Below are 19,913 nucleotides of genomic sequence, written 5' to 3' on the forward strand. Positions count from 1 at the left end.
GAATAACTGGCGATCAAAGCAAAACATAGAACATTCAGTAGCCCAAACATCATGACCAGGCCTGATAGAAGACACACTAGTAGAGTAGATATCAGGACAAAGAAAACAACTAGAGTTATTCACTCAGGGTCAGAAATGGCGTTTTCTAACTCTCAACAGAACTTCAACTTTTCTTCAGATAGAAACTACTCAAACATGTACAACTTACAACATGTTATTAAAACCAGTTTCCAAGGACTGGACACTGAAGACTAGGCAGATGCTTCATCAACGGGATTAAGCAAGCCAGAGATTGGCAGTATGAGGAACCCTATCATGTCAATTTCTTTTTTTTTTTTTTAATTTTTTTAATGTTTATTATTTATTTATTTATTTTTTTTTTTTGAGAAAGGGAGAGACAGAGCATGAGCAGGAGAGAGACAGAGAAAGAAGGAGACACAGAATCCCAAGCAGGCCCCAGGCTCTGAACTGTCAGCACGGAGCCCAATGTGGGCTCAAACTCACGAATAGCAAGATCATGACCTGAGCCGAAAGCAGATGCTTAACCGGCTGAGCCACCCAGGTGCCCCTTATCATGTCAGTTTCTATTTTCTTTTATGTATTATTCAGTCTGTAGAGATTTATACAGATATCCCTGAAAAAAAATTGCTCCCATAAAAGGGAACTTCCACCAGGCTATCAGTGGATTTTTTAGGAGAAACTTTGCAACCCATGAGAGTGTGGGATGATGTAATCAAAGTGCTGAAAAAAATGACAAGAACACCACGACCTACCAACCAAGAATAATTTACCCAGCAAAGCTGTCCTTCAGAAATTACAGAGATGCCTAGAATTTCTGAAACACAAGCTGAGGGATTTCATTACCAGTAGACCTGCTGTAACAAGAAATGCTACAGGGAATTCTTCAAGCTAAAATGAAAGGACACTATTTTAGTAACTTGAAAACATGAAAATATACAACTCACTGGTAAAATATGTATATAGATTCAGAATGCTCTAATACTATGATGGTGGTGTATAAATCATTTAACTCTATTATAAGAGTTAGACAAAAGTATTAAAGATAACTATAGCTCTAATAATTTCTTAATGAATACACAATATTTAAAACGTGAACTGTGAAATAAAAAGCAAATAATGTTTGCGGGGAAAGGGAGTAACAGGGTAGAGTTTTTGTATGCAATCGAAGTTAAGTTGTCTACTACACTTCAATTCAAAAAAAAAGAACATTGACAGAATTCAATATCCTTTCACGATAAAAACTCTCAACCAATTAGGTTTAGAAGGAATGTACCTCAACGCAATGAAGACCATTATGTCAAGCCAACAGCTAATATAATATCATATTCAATAGCAAAAAGTTAAAATCTTTTCTTCACAATCAGGAAAAAGACAAGGATGACTACCCTCACCACTTCTAATCAATGTTGTACTGGAAGTCCTAGCCAGAGCAATTAGATATGAAAAAAATAAACAGCATTCAAATCAGAAGTGAATAAGTAAAAAAAAAAAAAAAAAAATCTGGTTTGCAGATGACATGATAGTATAAATGGAAAATCTAAATACTCCCCCCAAAAAAGTGTTAGAACTCATCAAAAAAAAAAAAAAACTCAGTAAATCAAAGGATACAAAACCAACATACTAAAATCGGTTGCTTTTCTGCCACTAACAATGAACTAAAAGAGATAATAAAGAGAAATTAAGAAAACTTTCCCATTTGCAAAGTAATGTTGAAAAAGAAAACCAAAGTGGGAGGCATCACAATCCTGGACTTTACCCTCTACTACAAAGCTATCATCATCAAGACAGTATGGTATTGGCACAAAAACAGACACATAGGCCCAGAATTGGACCCAAAAACGTATGACAAACTAATCTTTGACAAAGCAGGAAAGAGTATCCAATGGAAAAAAGACAGTCTCTTTAGCAAATGGTACTGGGAGAACTGGACAGCAACATGCAGAAGAATGAAACTGGACCACTTTCTTACACCATACACAATAAAATCAAAGTGGATGAAAGACCTAAGTGTGAGACACAAAATCATAAAAACCCTAGAGGAGAAAGCAGGCAACAACCTCTTTGACCTCAGCCACAGCAATTTCTTGTTCAACACATCTCTGAAGGCAAGGGAAATAAAAGCAAAAATGAACTACTGGGACCTCATCAAGATAAAAAGCATCTGCACTACAAAGGAAACAATCAACAAAACTAAAAGGCAACTAATGGAATGGGAAAAGATATTTGCAAATGACATATTGGATAAAGGGTTAGTATCCAAAATCCATAAACTTACCAGACTCAACACCCAAAAAACAAATAACACAGTGATGAAATGGGCAGAAGACATGAACAGACACTTTTCCAAAGAAGACATCCAGATGGCCAACAGACACATAAAAAGATGCTCAACGTCACTCATCATCAGGGAAATACAAATAAAAACCACAGTGAGATACCACCTCACACCAGTTAGAGTGTCTAAAATTAACAGCTCAGGAAACAACAGATGTTGGCGAGGATGTGGAGAAATGTGAACCCTCTTGCACTGTTGGTAGGAATGCAAACTGGTACAGCTGCTCTGGAAAACAGTGTGAAGTTTCCTCAAAAAATTAAAATTAGAACCACACTATGACCCAGCAATAGCACAACTAGGAATTTATTCAAAGCATACAGGAATGCTGATTCATAGGGGCACATGTACCCCAATGTTTATAGCAGTGCTTTCAACAATAGCCCAATTATGGAAAGAGCCCAAATGTCTATCAACTGATGAATGGATAAAGAAGATGTGGTTTATAAACACAATGGATTACTACTTGGCAATGAGAAAGAATGAAATCCTGCCATTTGCAACAATGTGGATGGAACTTAGGCTAAGTGAAATAAGTTAGTCAGAGAAAGACAGATATCATACGTTTTCACTCATATGTGGAACTTGAGAAACTTAACAGAAACCATGGGGGAAAGTAAGGGGAAAAAATAGCTTCAAACAGAGAGAGAAGCAAACCATAAGAGACTCTTAAACACAGAGAACAATCTGAGAGGTGATAGGCATTGAGGAGAGCACTTGTTGGGATGAGCACTGGGTGCTGTAGGTAAGCGATGAATCACGGGAATCTACCCCAAAACCAAGAGCACACTGTATACACCGTATGTTAACCAACTTGACAATAAATTATATTTTTTAAAAAATAATACTTAAGATTAAATTTAACCAAGGAGGTAAATGTCCAATACACTGACAACTGTAAGACACTGATGAAAGAAATTGAAAAGATACCAAATAAAGGAAGAATAACCCCTGTTGTTGGGTTGGATGAATTCATATTTTTTAAATGTTCATACTACTCAAAGCAATCTACAGAATCAATAAAAAAGAAGTACAAGAAACAATCTCCAAATCTGTATAGAACCACAGAAGACCTCAAATAACCAAGACTATCTTGAAAAAGAAGAACAAAGCTGGCTGCCTCAGCCTTCCTGATTTCAAAACATATTACAAAGCTGTGTATTTAAAACAGTATGGTAATGGCATAGAGGCAGACACATAGACCAATGGAACAGAACAGAAAGCCCAGAAATAAATCCCACCCATATATGATCAACTAATATTTGACAAGTGCACTGAGAACACACAATGGGGAAAGGAGAGTCTCTTCAATATAAAGCAGTGGAAAAACTAGATATCCACATGCAAAAAAAATGAAACTGGGCCTGACACTAGATATAAAAATTAACTCAAAATGGATTAAAGACTTAACTTTAAGTCCTGAAACCATAAAATCCTAAAAGAAAACATAGGGAAAAAGCTTCTTGAGATTAGTCTGTTTTGGATACAACACCAAAAGCAAAGGTAACAAAAGCAAACAAATAACAAGAAAACAAAAAACAAATGGGACTACATCAAACAGAAAAGCTTCTATACAGCAAAGAAAACAATCAACAAAACGAAAGGCAACATACAGAAAGGGGAAAATATTTGCAAACCATATATCTAATAAAGGGTTAATATCTAAAATATGCAAGGAACTCATACAATCCAACAGCAATAAACACATACATACATACCCACGCTCTGATAATAAAATGGGCAAAAGACCTGAATATACAGTTTTACAACAAAGATATACAAATGGCCAAAGGTACTTGAAAAGGTGTTTATCATCAGGGAAATGCAAATCAAAAGCACAATATATAATCTCACACCTTGTAGGATGGCTATTATCAAAAAGTTAGAGAGGGAGGGAGCCCAACCATAAGAGACTCTTAAAAACTGAGAATAAACTGAGGGTTGATGGGGGGTGGGAGGGAAGGGAAAGTGGGTGATAGGAATTGAGGAGGGCACCTGTTGGAATGAGCACTGGGTGTTGTATGGAAACCAATTTGACAGTAGATTTCATATTAAAAAAAGAAAAGCTTAACTTTAAAAAAAAAAAAGAAGAGGGGCGCCTGGGTGGCTCAGTCAGTTGAGCGCCGACTTCGGCTCAGGTCACGATCTCGCGGTCCATGAGTTCGAGCCCCGCATCGGGCCCCTGTGCTGACAGCTCAGAGCCCGGAGCCTGTTTCAGATTCTGTGTCTCCCTCTCTCTGACCCTCCCCCATTCATGCTCTGTCTCTGTCTCAAAAATGAATAAAAACGTTAAAAAAAAATTTTTTTTAATAAAAAAAAAAAAAAGAAGAGATACAAGTGTTGATGAGAAGGTGGAGAAAAGGGAACTCTCATGCACTGCTGGTGGGAATGTAAATTGGTACAACCATTATGGGAAACAGTATGGAGGTTTCTCAAAATATTAAAAATAGAACTACTATCTGACCCAGAAATCCCACTTTTGGACATATATCTGAAGGAAATGAAATCAGTGTCTTAAAGAGATCTTCAATATCACGTTCACTGCAGCATAGCCAAGATATAGAAATATGGAAACCTGTATGTCCATTGATAGATGAAAATATGATTATATAGATAGATAGAATATTATCCAGCCATAAACAGTTGGACATACTGCCATTTGCAACATGAAGGTCATTATGCTAAGTGAAATAAGCCCGAGAAAAACAAACAGTATATGGTATCTTTCATATATGGAAATCTAAAAAAAGAAAGTTGAATTCATAGAAACAGAAAGTAGAATGGTAGTTGTCAGTGGCTGTAGGGTAGGGGAAATAGGGAGATGCTGGTCACACGGCACAAGCTTTCACTAATAAGATCAGTAAGTTCTGAGGATCCAAGGTATGGCATGATGCCTGTGGTTAGTACTGAAGGGTATACTTGAAATTCGTGAGGAGAGTAGATCTTAAGCAATCTAACTCCACACATACAAAAAAGACAACTGTGTGAGGTGAATGATGCATTAATTAACGTGATTATGGTAAATATTTCATAATGTATATGTATATCAAATCATCATATTGTACATTTTAAGTATCCACAATTTTTTGGTCAATTATACCCCAATAAAGCTGGAAAAAAATCCTTATCTATCTAATCTGGCAAGAAATAATAAAATTAATAATAGTAATAATTCATTAAATCAGGTTAGTCTTGACTAGTGGTATGATATATATAATTATGGGCATTTGGTTACATATGTGGTTTTAATAACTGATGTTATTGTTAATGTATCTTAATGAGGATTTAATTGCCCTTCCATCCAGAAGTCAATTAAAAGAGCTGGAATTTCAAAATTTGGAAATTACTTGATTTTTAAAAATGTATCTTAAATATTTCTACCCACCTATAAAGAGTACTATGAAGAAAACTAAAAATTTATTAATTCGAGAATTATATCATTTGAACATCCTCAAGGTATTCCGATCAAAAAATTCAGTTTATTTTGTAAACAGGAAATGGCTGCAAGCATACAGGTGATATTCAAAATTATAAAACAATACATATCTTGAGATTTTTGTTTGAATAATCAACAAGCTTATTAAATCGGTAAAATAATTAGGAATTAATGCACACAGAATTAAAGTCCTAATTTCTAGAACAAGTACCTGAGAAAACTGAAAATTTAATTTACTGCTAGTTATGTATGGGGTCCTTTATTCAGAAGATTTCTAATGCTTAAATTAATCTGGTTAATTTTTCAGGAGACTTTTAAAACTCAGGAAAAATAATGGGAACTGCCGCAATAACTTACTAAACATTTGCCAAACACCAGTAACTAAAAGAGCAGTTTCACAAAGACTGTGCCTCTTAAAAAGAAATGTTACACCCTCCTAGATGTCAGTTTCATATCTATTCATAGAATGTACAAAGACATCCAGGGAATCAATTAGCCAAGAGGAGAAGTAATAAAATTCAGTAATAAGCTACCAAAGCAAAGCTTTGATGGTTTCAATCAAAATAAGGAAGGCTAAAACAGTTATGAAATCAAAGCACCAGGAAAATCATGAGATGAAGGTGCTTATCAAGTCTCTGACTTCAGGTAGTTCTGCAACTAAACAGATGATTATATTCTATTTTTAAAGATCTCCTGAGACAGAAATTACATATCTATCCTCTGGATATTGTAAATCATGCCTCCAGCTCTGTTGAAACTGTCCTGTTCATCATTACCCCTCATTCTTAGCTAAGTTAGGTATCAGACCTTTTGTAAGCTGATCATATGTAACTGCTGATCATTTATATTCTTGATGGAATCTCTCAGGGATGGCAAACTGGTTTCAACGAAAAGGCCAACTCCAATCAGCTGGAAGTGATACCTGTATGCTCTTATGAAGGGTCATGAAGCCAATGGCCACTTAGAAGGAAGAACTGCCATTATGGCTTAGAGAATCTGTGGGGCACATATGAGAGCTGCTACGTATCCAGTTTTCCAAGTACTCTATTTGAATTGAAGGACAGCAAAGCAAGATGTCTTCAGTGGTGGCGAAGGTGCTTACAGCCCCATTCTCTCTCAGGTCTTCTGGCTGGTGTGAAGTGGGTTGGGCAAGTCTTACTTTATGGGGACAGTCAGTGGCAGAAGTAAGTGGCAGCTACAGCCAGAATGTTTCCACTTCACTCTACTGTGAGCACAGTAGGTTCCAGGGCAAAGCTCCAGGAATCTGAGGAATTGGTCCAACTCCCTGGAAGTGTCAACTTCACTACCTTCACCTGGCAACACAGCATCATTTCCTCTCGTTCCGTATCAGTGCTTTCCCATGAGGATCTCCTCAAGCTGCAAAATAATTTCAGAACACTACCCCCCAAACTGAGAAAATACACGATGAAAAAGAAAACTGAATTCAATAACACTTCTGTGTGATTCCGTATTTTACTACACACAACTACATCTATACATGTTTGAAAAACTGTAGGGGTGCCTGTGTGGCTCAGTTGGTTAAGCATCCAAAATTGGGCTCAAGTCATGATCTCATGGTTCATGGGTTCGAGCCCTGCGTCATGCTCTGTGCTGACAGCTCAGAGCCTAGAGCCTGCTTCAGATTCTGTGTCTCCCTCTCTCTGCCCCTCCCCTGCTCATGCTCTCTCCCTCTCTCTCAAAATAAATTAATATTTAAAAAATTTATTAAAAAAAAAACCTGTAGCATATGGATGTGTGAGGTATAATGCCATTTTAGACAATTATTGGTAGACAGGAATTCAAACATTCCAAATAATACTCTAAAATCCCCTAGGACTCTCTGGCTCCTAGTTTAGAAACATACCATTCTGTGCACTGAGTACTAGAAGGAAGAGGGTCAGAAGCCTTATGACAACAAGCCTTCAAAAACAAAACTGAGAAAAGTTAGGTTTCTTCTGTTTCTTCCCTCAAGAAGAAATAACTTTTACTTTCTAAGTTATGTTTTTATTTAACTATTTTCAATGCTTTTCTTTGGATATACTCAGCTTTTTTAATCCCCTCTATGATGGGGAAATTAACATTAGACATAGGAATCTAACCTAAAGTATATTCCTGGAGTTATGTGTCATTATGGGCAATATAGCCCAGTCAGCCAGCTCACTCTCCTCAATATCTGGGTTAGTAAGTTTATCTTTCTACCAGGACTCACTTTAGTCAGACATATACAAAGCCCACTGACTTAATGTTCTCAAAAATCTAAAGATTCAAACTTACTTTTCTTTTTTCTCATTTCCCCAACTTTGTTTAGTGGCACGTTCACAGTGGGGATGGGGGTAGACACAAGGTAGGGCCTGATCTGTCCTGGAGCCCAGGGGCACCACACACCATGCACTACAGATGGGAGGAGGCCCAGCGGGGGGCCTTGGTGGCCCCAGTAGAAGCCTGTGTACCAGGGAGGAGGCAGTAAGTACCTGGGTCCCTCAAGCCCATGCCCACAATGGGAGGGGCTAATACTGGACTGAGGTTGAGGGGAAAGGATAGGGGACACAAAGTGTCTGCTCCAGAGGGGCCAAGTGACCAAGCCCTTACCCAAGGCACAAGCCCACAGAGCAGGCTGGGGCCACTCTGGACATAGAGCTACACCATTCTCCCTTTTCCTCTCTGGTGAGGGAAAGAAGGATTGGGGGCTGGGCCAAGCATCTACCCTGTCCTGCCCCATCCTGTCCTTAGCCAAACAGAATGGGTTTGATATCTATTGACAATGACCCCTTGATATGCAAGTGTCTCCATGATGTTGGCAATGTTCTTGCAGTCATCAATGCTGCCATGGGCCCTGCCTGTATGTCTATGTCTGTTTATGTCTAGAAGTCCATTGTTGGGCCAGCATCCTACGGTGAAGGTGTAAGCCTTTTTCAGATTAACCCGCTGCTGGAAGTAATCTGCCATTGGCAAGCTCAAGTACTGGCACCGGCCCAGAAGCGTGACTTTCAAGTCCCATCCTCCACGGGTGACAAAACTGATCTGACGTTTGGATCTAAGAGGCCTTCTTTCTCCATCCACTCACTGACCCTCTCCAACACTTGTTGCAGGCTGGGCTAACCACCCACTGTGGCTCGAATAATCCCTGAGAGCTCTCTGTACAGAAGGGAGTAAACTGTGGATGGACCACGGGCTGGACCTGGTCAATCTCCACAGTCTGACCTTTTAGCTTCAGCATGAGGAATTCGATGATTTCCTCCACATACTCTGACCCTGGCCATTCAATCTACTTTTTTTTGTTAATACAACTTATGGGTTTTTTTTTTGTTTGTTTGTTTTTTAATTTTTTTTTTTTTTAACATTTAGTTATTTTGAGACAGAGAGAGACAGAGCATGAACAGGGGAGGGGCAGAGAGAGAGGGAGACACAGAATCAGAAGCAGGCTCCAGGCTCTGAGCCATCAGCCCAGAGCCTGATGTGGGGCTCGAATTCACAGACCGCGAGATCGTGACCTGAGCTGAAGTCGGACGCTCAACCAACTGAGCCACCCAGGCGCCCCAATACAACTTACGTTTAATTCTTACTGCATTGTTTTAAATTCAGTCATTAAGATGCAACCTACTCTTCTTTACTAGGCACACATAAGCAGACTGAGGTCTTGCTTCTGGTATGGCAGGGGAAATCAGACTGTAAGAATAAGAGTGTATTTAATTCCAGAAAAAGAAGGGTACTAGACTTTTTAGTATTTTATTTGCAATATAGGTGAGATCCTCTGAGATATTTTAGCATGAAAATTCATTGTAGATGCAAAAAATGTCATTATCATGATAATAATATAAGTGCAGTCAGAAAGAAAAGGAAGCATAAGTACTGTCAATGGTGATAATTTCAATTACCAGGTGAAAGCAGTGTAAATGGATTAAATCTAAGAATGTGATTTTTTTTAAACAGAAATCAATCCAATGAACTCCTGAACCATCCTGTTATTTGCTGAGAGCTGGCATGAAGTAATGATTTTAAACAGAGTACATATTCATGCCATACAAGTCAGGCAAATGTCTATATCATTTTTTATTATTTTAATTTTATCTCTCATCAAGTATGGATTTCTGTTGTTCCTGTCAAATAGTAAAATTACAAACTAACTTAGGTGACCAAGTGGAAGATGAAAAAAGTTTTAGAAGTATGAGAGCTAATAAGTGATAAAAATATGATAGAACAGAAGATTCTGGAACTCCTAATGGATCTGAGCATTGATTATTAACTGCTAATGTCATTAAAAAAAGAGAGAGACCCAGGCAACCTGATGGTAGAACACACTACTACCTATGAAGCATCTTGACAAAAACCAACCAAACCAAAAAACACCACATCTAAATTTGGCCAAGCTGTTAGATTCTACCAATTTGCAAAAAAATTAACAGAATGAAAGAAGCTGTTAAACCACACCCAGTAATGCAGCGAGCAAAATTTATATGTGAAAACTACAAAACAACCGGCCCAGTTTTTCTTACAAATAAATTTCAAGGAAAAACAAGAGAGAAAAAGAAATATGAGGATGGTTAAGAGGCACTATGAGTTATATTATGACAGCAGATACTTAGAAATGTAACAACAGACTGGATATTTTATGCTATTAAGAAAGTATTGATAATTTTAAGTGTTTTTGTATTGTTATGTTTTTAAATAGAGTTCTTTCAAAAATACATGATAAATCCATTTAATATAATTATATAATGTCTGGAATCTTCTTCGTAATCTAGTTGTTGAAGAGTAGGTGGGAATATAAATGAAACTTGTCTGCCCAGGAATTGACAACTGTTGAGAGTGGATGATGCATTTATAGGTTTCATTATAATATTCTCTTTAATTCTGTCCAATTTTATAATCTCCCGTATATATTAGTTTGCTAGGACTGCCACAGCAACAACAACAACAACAACAAAAACAGACTGGGTGGCTTAAACAATGGAAACTTATTTTCTCATAGTTGTAAAGGCTAGAAGTCCAACTTCAAGACGTGGGAAAGTTTGGTTTCTTGTGAGTCTTCTCTCCTTGGCTTGCAGATGGTCACCTTCTTGCTGTGTCCTCACATCATCTTTTCTCTGCACACACCCATCCCTGGAGTCCCTCTGTCCAAATTCCCTCTTCTTATAAGAACACCAGTCAGACTGGTTTAGGGTCCTCTCTAATGGCCTCTTTTTTAACTTAATCACCTCTTCAAAGGCTCTGTCTCCAAATATAGTCACATTCTGAGATACTGGGGGTTAGGGCTAAAACATATGAATTCTGAGGAAACAATTCAGTCTGTAATACCAAAATGAGAAATTTAAAAATATAACATATGATACTGAGAATATTATATTTTTAAATGAAATAGAATACATAAAATCTGTAACTTCAAAAACTGAATAAAAAAAGAGGTATGAATTATTTCTGGATCTATATCTCCAAACAAACTTCTCTCATAGTCTCACCTTTCAATATTTTTATAGACCTCACTAAACATGTATCCCTAGCAGAAATGTTGCATTTCATTTTTCTTGTAGTGCCTTTCTGAGATCTTACAGACTGAAGTACAGCATAAGAGAAACAATATTTGTTGTGAGCAGCTAGCTAGATCTACCTACTAAAGTGTTATGGACTGAATGTTTGCATCCCCACTAAATTCATATGCTGAAATTTAATCCCAGTGTGATAGTACTTGGCAGTGAGGTCTTTGGGAGGTGACTAGGTCATGTGAATGGATCCCTCGTGATGGGAATAGTGTCCTTACAGGAGGCCAGAGAGCTAGCTCACTCTCTTTCCACCATGTGAGAATACCAGGGGAAGTCAGCAGTCTGCAAATTGGAAGAGGGCTCTTGCCAGAATCCAACCATCCTGGGACCCTGATCTTGGGATTTCCAGCCTCCTGAACTGTGAGAAATATATTTATGCTGTTGATAAGCCACCAGTTTATAGTATTTTTGCTATAGCAACCCAAACTAAGGTGTAAGCATTATTTTCTAAAGAAACTATTCACCTAACAAATATTATCTCTCATTTTCAGAATTATACACAAACCAAGAAATTGATATGAGCTAGGTGATAGCCTAATTAGGAAGAATTTTAATTGATTAATTGCCTTTATCCAGTATCTCATTTCTACCTCAGGGGAGGTCATCAGTAGAAGGCCAAGTGTTTGATTTTCCTCTCCTTCCTATGCAACAGGATTTAAAGGAAATCATAGAGAAAATACTGGCCAAACTTATCTGGAAAAACAGCGTATTAATTAGAAGTCAACATTAGATTCCAAAAAAGGTAGTGATAACCTGAAAGGATGGGCTTAATAAGGTGACAGCATGTAATAGGACTAAATGTATGATTCTACTCTGAGGTCCAAAACCACTGGGGAAAAAATATAAGAGATGTATGTATGGCTTAATAAGAATACATATTAAAAATTTTATTGGGAATTCTAATTGGCAATAAAGACACTGAGGGTCAATAATGTGCTTACTGAGAGTTAACGTATTAGGTTCATCAACAGAATTATGACTTAAAAGAAAGGGATGATGATCTCATTTTATTCAAGGCTGGGTTTCATCTGAAATTTTTGTGTCTAGGTGGCAAGCACACTTTATAGAGTATAACATGAAAATGGTGAATATATTTAACACCATATCAAGTCAAGAACAGCAACAGAACTTGGAAATGTTAGGATAAAACAAGACTGAAGAGAGACAGAAAGCTTGTCTTCAAAGGGCTGTCATTTAGAAAGGTTTTAGGCTTATCCTTCATGGCCCCAAGAGGGAAAAATGATGTTGGCCTGGCTAACTCCTTCTCATCCTTGGGGAAATACCACTTCCTCCGGGCCTTCTCTGGCTCTCGAGCAATGGTGTCTGCAGCACCTATTCTTCTCTGTTGGGCACCAATCCTTCTTCTAAGTGTCAAATCATGGTAGCCTTGCTAGACTGCAAATTCCCAGAAAGGCTGGAACACGTCTGGCTTGTCAGTCCTAGAACACTCCATGTCTACCACAGATGAGTGAATGAAACAACACGTGAGAAAGAGAGTTGGCTCTGATATTAAAATGTATTTTCTAATACAGCTGTGCAGAGATTCACGGGCTGCCTCAAGAAGTAGTCATTTTTCTTTCAGAGGAAACCCCCACTCAGGCTTAAAATGGCAGTCCACTTGCCTGGGGCAGGGCTGGGTGGGGTAGAAGGGATTAAAGCATCAGGGAGGTGACTGGCTTATATGATTTTTAGCCTCCTTGCCAACCTGAGGCCTCATGGTCTGAGTTCTTCTAGGAAAGATGATGCTTATTATGTGACAGGTTTCACTTAGCACATCAGCTCTATTCTGATCCATTCTGGCAAAGTTTTGTAATAAATTTTGACGTAATTGCTTCTGTTCAAACCCAAATTTCATTTGCTGTTTCTCTCTAACTTTTCCTTCTTTTTATTTCCCTACTCCAAACAGCTGATGGTTAACGTTTCCATTTCACTATAAGGATGCACAACGCTTCAGAAAACACAGTAGCGGACAATGAGGTGAGGTCAGACTCAGAAAAATATCTCCGAGGTTCTCAGCACCATCTGTGCCAAACATAAATGCAGATTTCATAAATGACACAAAGTCATTTCCCTTTCTGCTGATTTGATTTTTACAAAGCCCCAATTTTCTATAGAAACAGACCAGATTTATAGCAAACACAAAGACTGTATCTTTTATTTATAGGGCAAAAATCTACCCAAGTACTTTTCATCAAATTTGTGTGCCCTCTAATACTGGCTTTTAGAGTATTAGTCAAGCATTAGATGACTTTGGTTATTCCTGTGGGAATGAATACACAAGGTCGATCTCCTCAGCACAGTTCCTGAGACTACCAATTCTGACCTTGATTACTTGATTCAGTTCAATAAGGAAGTTTGGGGATGAGATTGTCAGATAAGTGAATAAACACACATGCTCACTATCCTTTCTCCACTCCCTGACTTCCTTCTAGAGGAACATCTTTTGTAAAAGTGCCCCCAGCCCTAAATCAATTTGTAGACAGCCATGGAATCGGGAAAACAACCTGGTATTCACTAATAATAATTAAAATAGAAACAACTTATTTTGAATCTCGGTATATCTACTGAGACATTTCTGAAAAATGAGGTTGAGATAAAGATGGGGAGTTATACAAGGGGTGGGGGAAGCAGGCAAGTGACACCCAGAAGTTGAGATTACAGTTGTTAGGAGGACACCCCCACAGCAGGAAAAGGGGCTTCGAGAGAGCCCTCCCCGAAACAGGACTCAGTACGACAGTCCTGAGGAAGTGTGGGCTGGATGGAGATGATGCCTATCACCTTGAATTTCCATGCCTCTTTCTGAGGGCTTCGTTCCTTAGTCCAAGGATGAGCAAGGGAGATTATAGAGAGCATATGAGGAGAATTGGAGGAGTTACACACTTTTCAAATGCTTAACATTTTTTTCTATTCCAAGATAGCATTTGAGGACCAGACAGTAGATCCTGGATTTATACCTCACTCTGAATATCCTTCTGTTTTCTACAGCTTTAAGCATAACCCACCAAATAAGGTACTCATTCCTACATTTAGTAGAACTTCAGACATGGCTCTGAGAAAAAAAAGACACGTGGACAAAGTTACGTCTGTGCTGACATGTAGTTCCTGCACTCTTCAGAGCAGTGCCTCTCCAACTCTAACGTGCCCACAAATCATGGCCATGACTGCTAACACATAAATTTTCACCCAGTAGGTCTGAGATGCTGCATTTCTCACGAGCTCTCGGATGACACTGATGCTGCACACTCAGAGAAGGTTTTAGACCATGACAAGAAAATCCAGCTTTGGCAGGAAATCTGTGCCCACACCTTTATTCACACTCCTATGTTTCTCCCCTGACTTCCTGTAGTCTTTTCTATTTCACTGCTGTAAGAAAATTTTAGGGCAAAGCGAAGTGAGTACAAAAGAAAAGAAAATATTCTAAAATCATAACCTCAAGGAGAGCAGTAAGATTTTAAGTTGTCTCAAGGGTAGAGACATAATTTGTGATATGCATGAATTATACATACTTCATGCAAATCATGGAACAAATACACAGTAGCCTCTCTATTTTTTTCCATAAACGAAGCCCTGTGTCTGCATAACTTAAAGGAAGTTTATTTCATTAATGCACAGCATACCATCTCATTTTTCAGGTATCTCTGGAGACTGAAGTGGTCTGAATAAGCCAAATTTCCCAGACAACCAAAGTTTATCTTAAGTATCCAATTGTATTTATTTAAATGATGTTTAATCGAACTCTTTTTGAATTCACATATTCAAGACTTGTTAGCTATACAAAACAAGGTTTAACACACATGCACAATTATCTAGGGTAAACAGTGATTATGCTATGGCAGGAAATAACAGCGCTATGGGAGCTACTCAGGTCTGTAAGGAACTATGTGCCCCTGTACAGTAGAGTCTTAGAATGGCCTCTGAGGCCTACCCAAAGCAAACTTCTGCTTCCTTCCTCCACGATCAGCTCTAATACTGCTCATTGCCCTCCTCTTACAAGTTTTTGATCTGCTGCTTTATTTTTCACATAATATTCTGGGAAAGATTCTGAGACCAGCTTCCTTCTCATTTCCATATTTTTTATTATTATATTATTATTATTATATTTTTTAAAGCTTCTTTATTTATTTTGAGAGAGAGGGAGTGCGCACACACACAAGCAGGAGAGGAGCAGAAAGAGAGGGAGAGACAATCCCAAGTAGGCCCCGTGCCCTCAGCTCAGAGCCTGATGAGGGGTTTGAACCCATGAACAGTGAGATCAAGACACATGAGCCAAAACCATGAGTCAGGCGCTTAACCGACTGAGCCACCCAGGAGCCCTATTTTATTATTATTATTTTAATAAATAAAAAGAGCTCTTTTACAGGCCTTTGGGCTACTGGTTGTCTAGGTCACTGCAATCATTCCAAATTAAATAAATTACACAAGTTGATTCCCCACTATCTCTTATTATGACTACTGAATACTCACTGATCCCGGTGTCCTTACAGTACTGCACCAAGTACTGCCCCATGACTCTCAGCAGATGATTATACTCTTGGACATTGAGAAATTCCTGCTTATTATGGGATGGCTCCATGATCTCCAAGGGTATATTAACAATTCCAACCACGCCTGCACCAAGTCTAAGAAGAATAAATACATTAAAAAATTCTGAAAAATTTAGCTAAGGAAAAAGAAAATGCAAATATGCCATGGTCTTTTGAAATCAAAATTTTTTCCACGTAAATTTATTCACTGGGTCTGGACCATGTCAAAGTTTAACAACTTATGATATAATTGTATTTTGTTACATAAATCTGTAGTAATCGTAGGTGTGTTTGGTCTCATAGTAAAGAAAAAATCTAATGCACTGTTACTAAATTAACATGACTTTTTTTTCCAAACCTAAAGGTACAAGAGGAGGCGTTTTAGCATGAGACACCACTAACAATGCTTTGCTGAAATAAACTGACATAACCCTCTTCATGATCTGGCCAGAGTCAATTTCTCCATCCTCATTTCATGGCAGGTTGGGTTCTTCCCTGTCATTGCAGAGGTCCATGGGGTGTTCAATGAATTCTACTAAGGGAACATAAGGGCCAGATTATCCTAGAAAGTGACAGGTATCTGCCTGTTAGTCTGATGGATAAATTCAGTGTTTTTCAGATTTTTAGCAACTTATGATATATATAACCAGACTATTTCTGTTTAGTGACAGAATATTCTGCTTGGTTTCCCTGTTTTGGGAAAGAACATCCAGTTGTCTAGTTCTTCCAAGGCTCCCAACTGCCCTTAGCAAGGCACACAAATCAAGCCTTCCTAATGTAGTGCTGCTACCTTACCATATGTTTCACTACTTTCCCCTGCCACCCTGCCCTCCCTTAACTATTCATTCTCTAAGCCTAAATTTGGGCATCATTTCTTCCAGAAAGTCTGACTCAACTTTCTTCCAGAAAGTCTGACCCCAGTTTGGTTTACTACTCTTCCCAAGTGCTCTTTTTGCACCTCATGCTTGCCTGTAGCACATATTCATCCATCTATCTGTCCATCCATCCATCCATCCCTGTTCAGGATGGATGCATCCTATTCCAGAAACTGGGAATACAGTACTGAATAAGAAAAAGAAGGCCCCTGTCTATAAAGTTTCTCTTCTGTTGAGGGGTAACAGGAAGTAAGGGTGACCAGATCATTTCAGATGGTGATAAGTGGTAGGAGGAAAACAAAGCAGGTGCTATAACTTGTGCACAGTAACAAGGGGGAGGGGCCAATGGCAGCGGCTGACTTTATTAGACAGTGCAGGAAGACCTTCCTGTGGAGGGGACTTTAGTTAAGTGCCTAAGTAACACACCCAGACCAGCAGTAAGGAGATCTGAGGACAGAAGGTTCAAGAACCAAGGCTGTAAGACAGGAGTGAGCTTAGGATATGTGATACACTGGAAACTGGCTGGTGCAAGGAGAATGTAGTGAAAGGGTGGGTACAGGTGGGCCATCACAGGGCCAGGCAGAGGCCAGATCACTGGAAGACCATGGTAACCAGTTCTATTCTATATCCATTGGTGTTTTAAGCAAGAGAATAAACTAATTTTTTTAAAGATCATTCTTACTGTTGCCACATAATATGAAAAATATGTATTTATATACTTGTTCCTTTCACTGGACTATAAGTTCTTTGCCAAAGGGTAGCAGGTCTTCACCATCTTGTGTGCAGAGCTTAGTACAGTGCCTGGCACATGACACTGCAGTTCAAGTGTTTGTTGAATGAACAAATGAATGAACTGCTAATTCCTAGAGAGTGAGAAATAAGATGAAAAATGGTCCCCTGAGCCATTCTATTAATCACAAGAATTCTGTTTGACCCCTGATCCATTTTACTGGTCACAATTACCCTTTCTGACTGTCTACATAATTCATGAAAGCAGCACATGGAGTTTTGGACCATCAGGAAAGCACCAGAATGTATTACTCTGGAATCCAAATAGGTTAGAGAGGGTTAGTAATACATGCTCAAGCAGGTAACTGCCAAGAACTCATATACATAAAGGTTGCACAAAATGTTAACAGGGTTGCTTTAAAAGACTATGGATTTTTCTTTCCTAAAGTTTCCTTGTTATGCTTGTATTATTTTTACATCGGTAAAATATTAAAATCCTAACCTGAGGAGATGGTTCAAGAAATGGTAAAACATCAAGTTTCTCAGGAAATATATTAGAAAAATTTCCCAAGTGTGCTTTTCCTTCAAGCAGGCATATAGTTGTGCCAATATTATAAATTAGGCATATTAATGCCTGCGCATTGATGGGAAGGGTGAACGGAGGACAGGACACCTGCTCCCATTATGATTAATCACTCATCTAACTCCAAAGACAGAATCTTACCGCAACCTCCCTCACCCTGCCTATGCCTCTGAAAACAAAAATATACTTACAAGGACTTCAGTTTCAACTGTGGGCCCACTTTCTCATGCATTTTGATCAGGCGGTTATTACTGTAAATGAACATCCCAGCTTGGCTTCGATTTTCTATGTTCACTCCAAAGAACAGGCAGAGAGTCCTTGCTTTTTTTAATTCTCTAGCATTATATTTAGAAAAGTTTAAAAAAAGGTTTTTATTAGATAGAAATATATAGTTTACAAACTGCTAATAATTAAACTGAGAAGGTAAACATCAAAGGAACTAAATGTAAAATACCCAGGTATTTTGCAAAACCTAGTGGGTACACTCAATATCTTTGTGTAGCCAAGTATTTTGCATAAACATGATGGCCATACCAGTCAAACACAAGTATTCCTAGATTAAAAAACAGCTTTGCCAACTTAAATTTACAAGAACTAGAAAATGCCAAAAGATTTGTGAAATGTTAAGTGGACTAATAGGAACACGCAACATTTTTAAAAAATGATGATTTGACTATTTTAAAATTTCAGTATTTTTTACCCTGGATGTGATTTCTAACTTTCAACATGTCCTCAAGCCTCTAAACATCCTATATAGATTGGACTATGCCAAAAAATACTCTTTAGCTTTCTCTTTCTCCAAAATCAAAGTTAATAAAGCCAAGTTTACAAGGGCAACAGACATGAGCTCCTGTTTTTCTTACTCTGTCTTGCAATATTATGTTTTATGTGACTTTTCTATTAAAAGTGTAAAAGCAGAAATTGAGACATAGCAGGATATGAGAGAAACAACCATAGTAACGGGAAGCTGCTTGGAGCTATGAAAAACACCTGAATATAAGAACTGGAAAGACAGGCTTGGCTTCAAAAACAAACTCATCTCTGTAACAGCCGTGTGACTATGGATGAGTCACTTCAACTTCCTGTCTCATCTGAAAAATGGGAAGAATACCTACCTAGCCATTTGGGATGTCAGGAGGACTAGAAGATATAATGTCAAGTATAAACCTGGAACAGATTAGGTGCCTCACCAATGTTATTTTCCTTTCCTACCAAGAATGGTACCAAATATAATTCTTCCCCTCCACCCATCTTGTAGTTCTCATTCCACAAACACAGCTTTTTCTTTTCAAATTATAACTACGTGCCACTATAACTGACATAATATCCTTACTGGACTGGCTAAATACATCTATCATTAAAGGACAAAGAAAAAGTCCTAATTAGCCCTTCTACATGGACATAATATAGGGCACATTAGACTTTATGAGGGAATTATTGACTGGGATTAACATATACATTTTAAAAGCACATACTTGCTGGGTTCAATACATACAAATCACATTTTTTCTCAAAAATGTGTACTCAATATTAAATCCTTACTCTTCAACAAAAAAGAATACTGACTATGTAAGGGACCCCAAAACAGGATGTTGCAGAATATGACAGCATCACTCTGCAACAGTAAATGGCATGCTGACTATCTTCAAATTTGTAATAAAAGCATTTTGCTATAAAAAAAAGTTCATACCAACTAGCTGGCATTATTATTAATAAAATATAGGTCGATCACCCTTCATACATACAAATGTAACTACAAACAATTCATCAACCAGAGTTTTCTTTCTCAAGACTTTAAAGAAGGCTTTGCTATAGAAATAGCCTAAATCAAATGGACTGATGAGTGGAGAAAGAAGTATTCCATATATATATATATA

At 38.1% G+C, this 19,913-nt stretch overlaps 1 protein-coding gene and 1 pseudogene across 1 annotated transcript in view; both read right to left on the reverse strand.

Annotated features, from left to right (window-relative positions):
- MORC1 (MORC family CW-type zinc finger 1) overlaps positions 1-19,913 on the reverse strand; it is a 164,869-nt gene that overhangs the window by 81,485 nt on the left and 63,471 nt on the right. The window contains 2 exon segments of the mRNA XM_049629169.1: positions 15,791-15,945; positions 18,228-18,371. Coding sequence (XP_049485126.1) covers positions 15,791-15,945; positions 18,228-18,371 — 299 coding nt within the window.
- LOC125920621 (ERI1 exoribonuclease 3-like) lies at positions 8,490-13,121 on the reverse strand (annotated as a pseudogene).

Source organism: Panthera uncia, chromosome C2, assembly GCF_023721935.1.
Source record: "Panthera uncia isolate 11264 chromosome C2, Puncia_PCG_1.0, whole genome shotgun sequence".
NCBI lineage: Eukaryota > Metazoa > Chordata > Mammalia > Carnivora > Felidae > Panthera > Panthera uncia.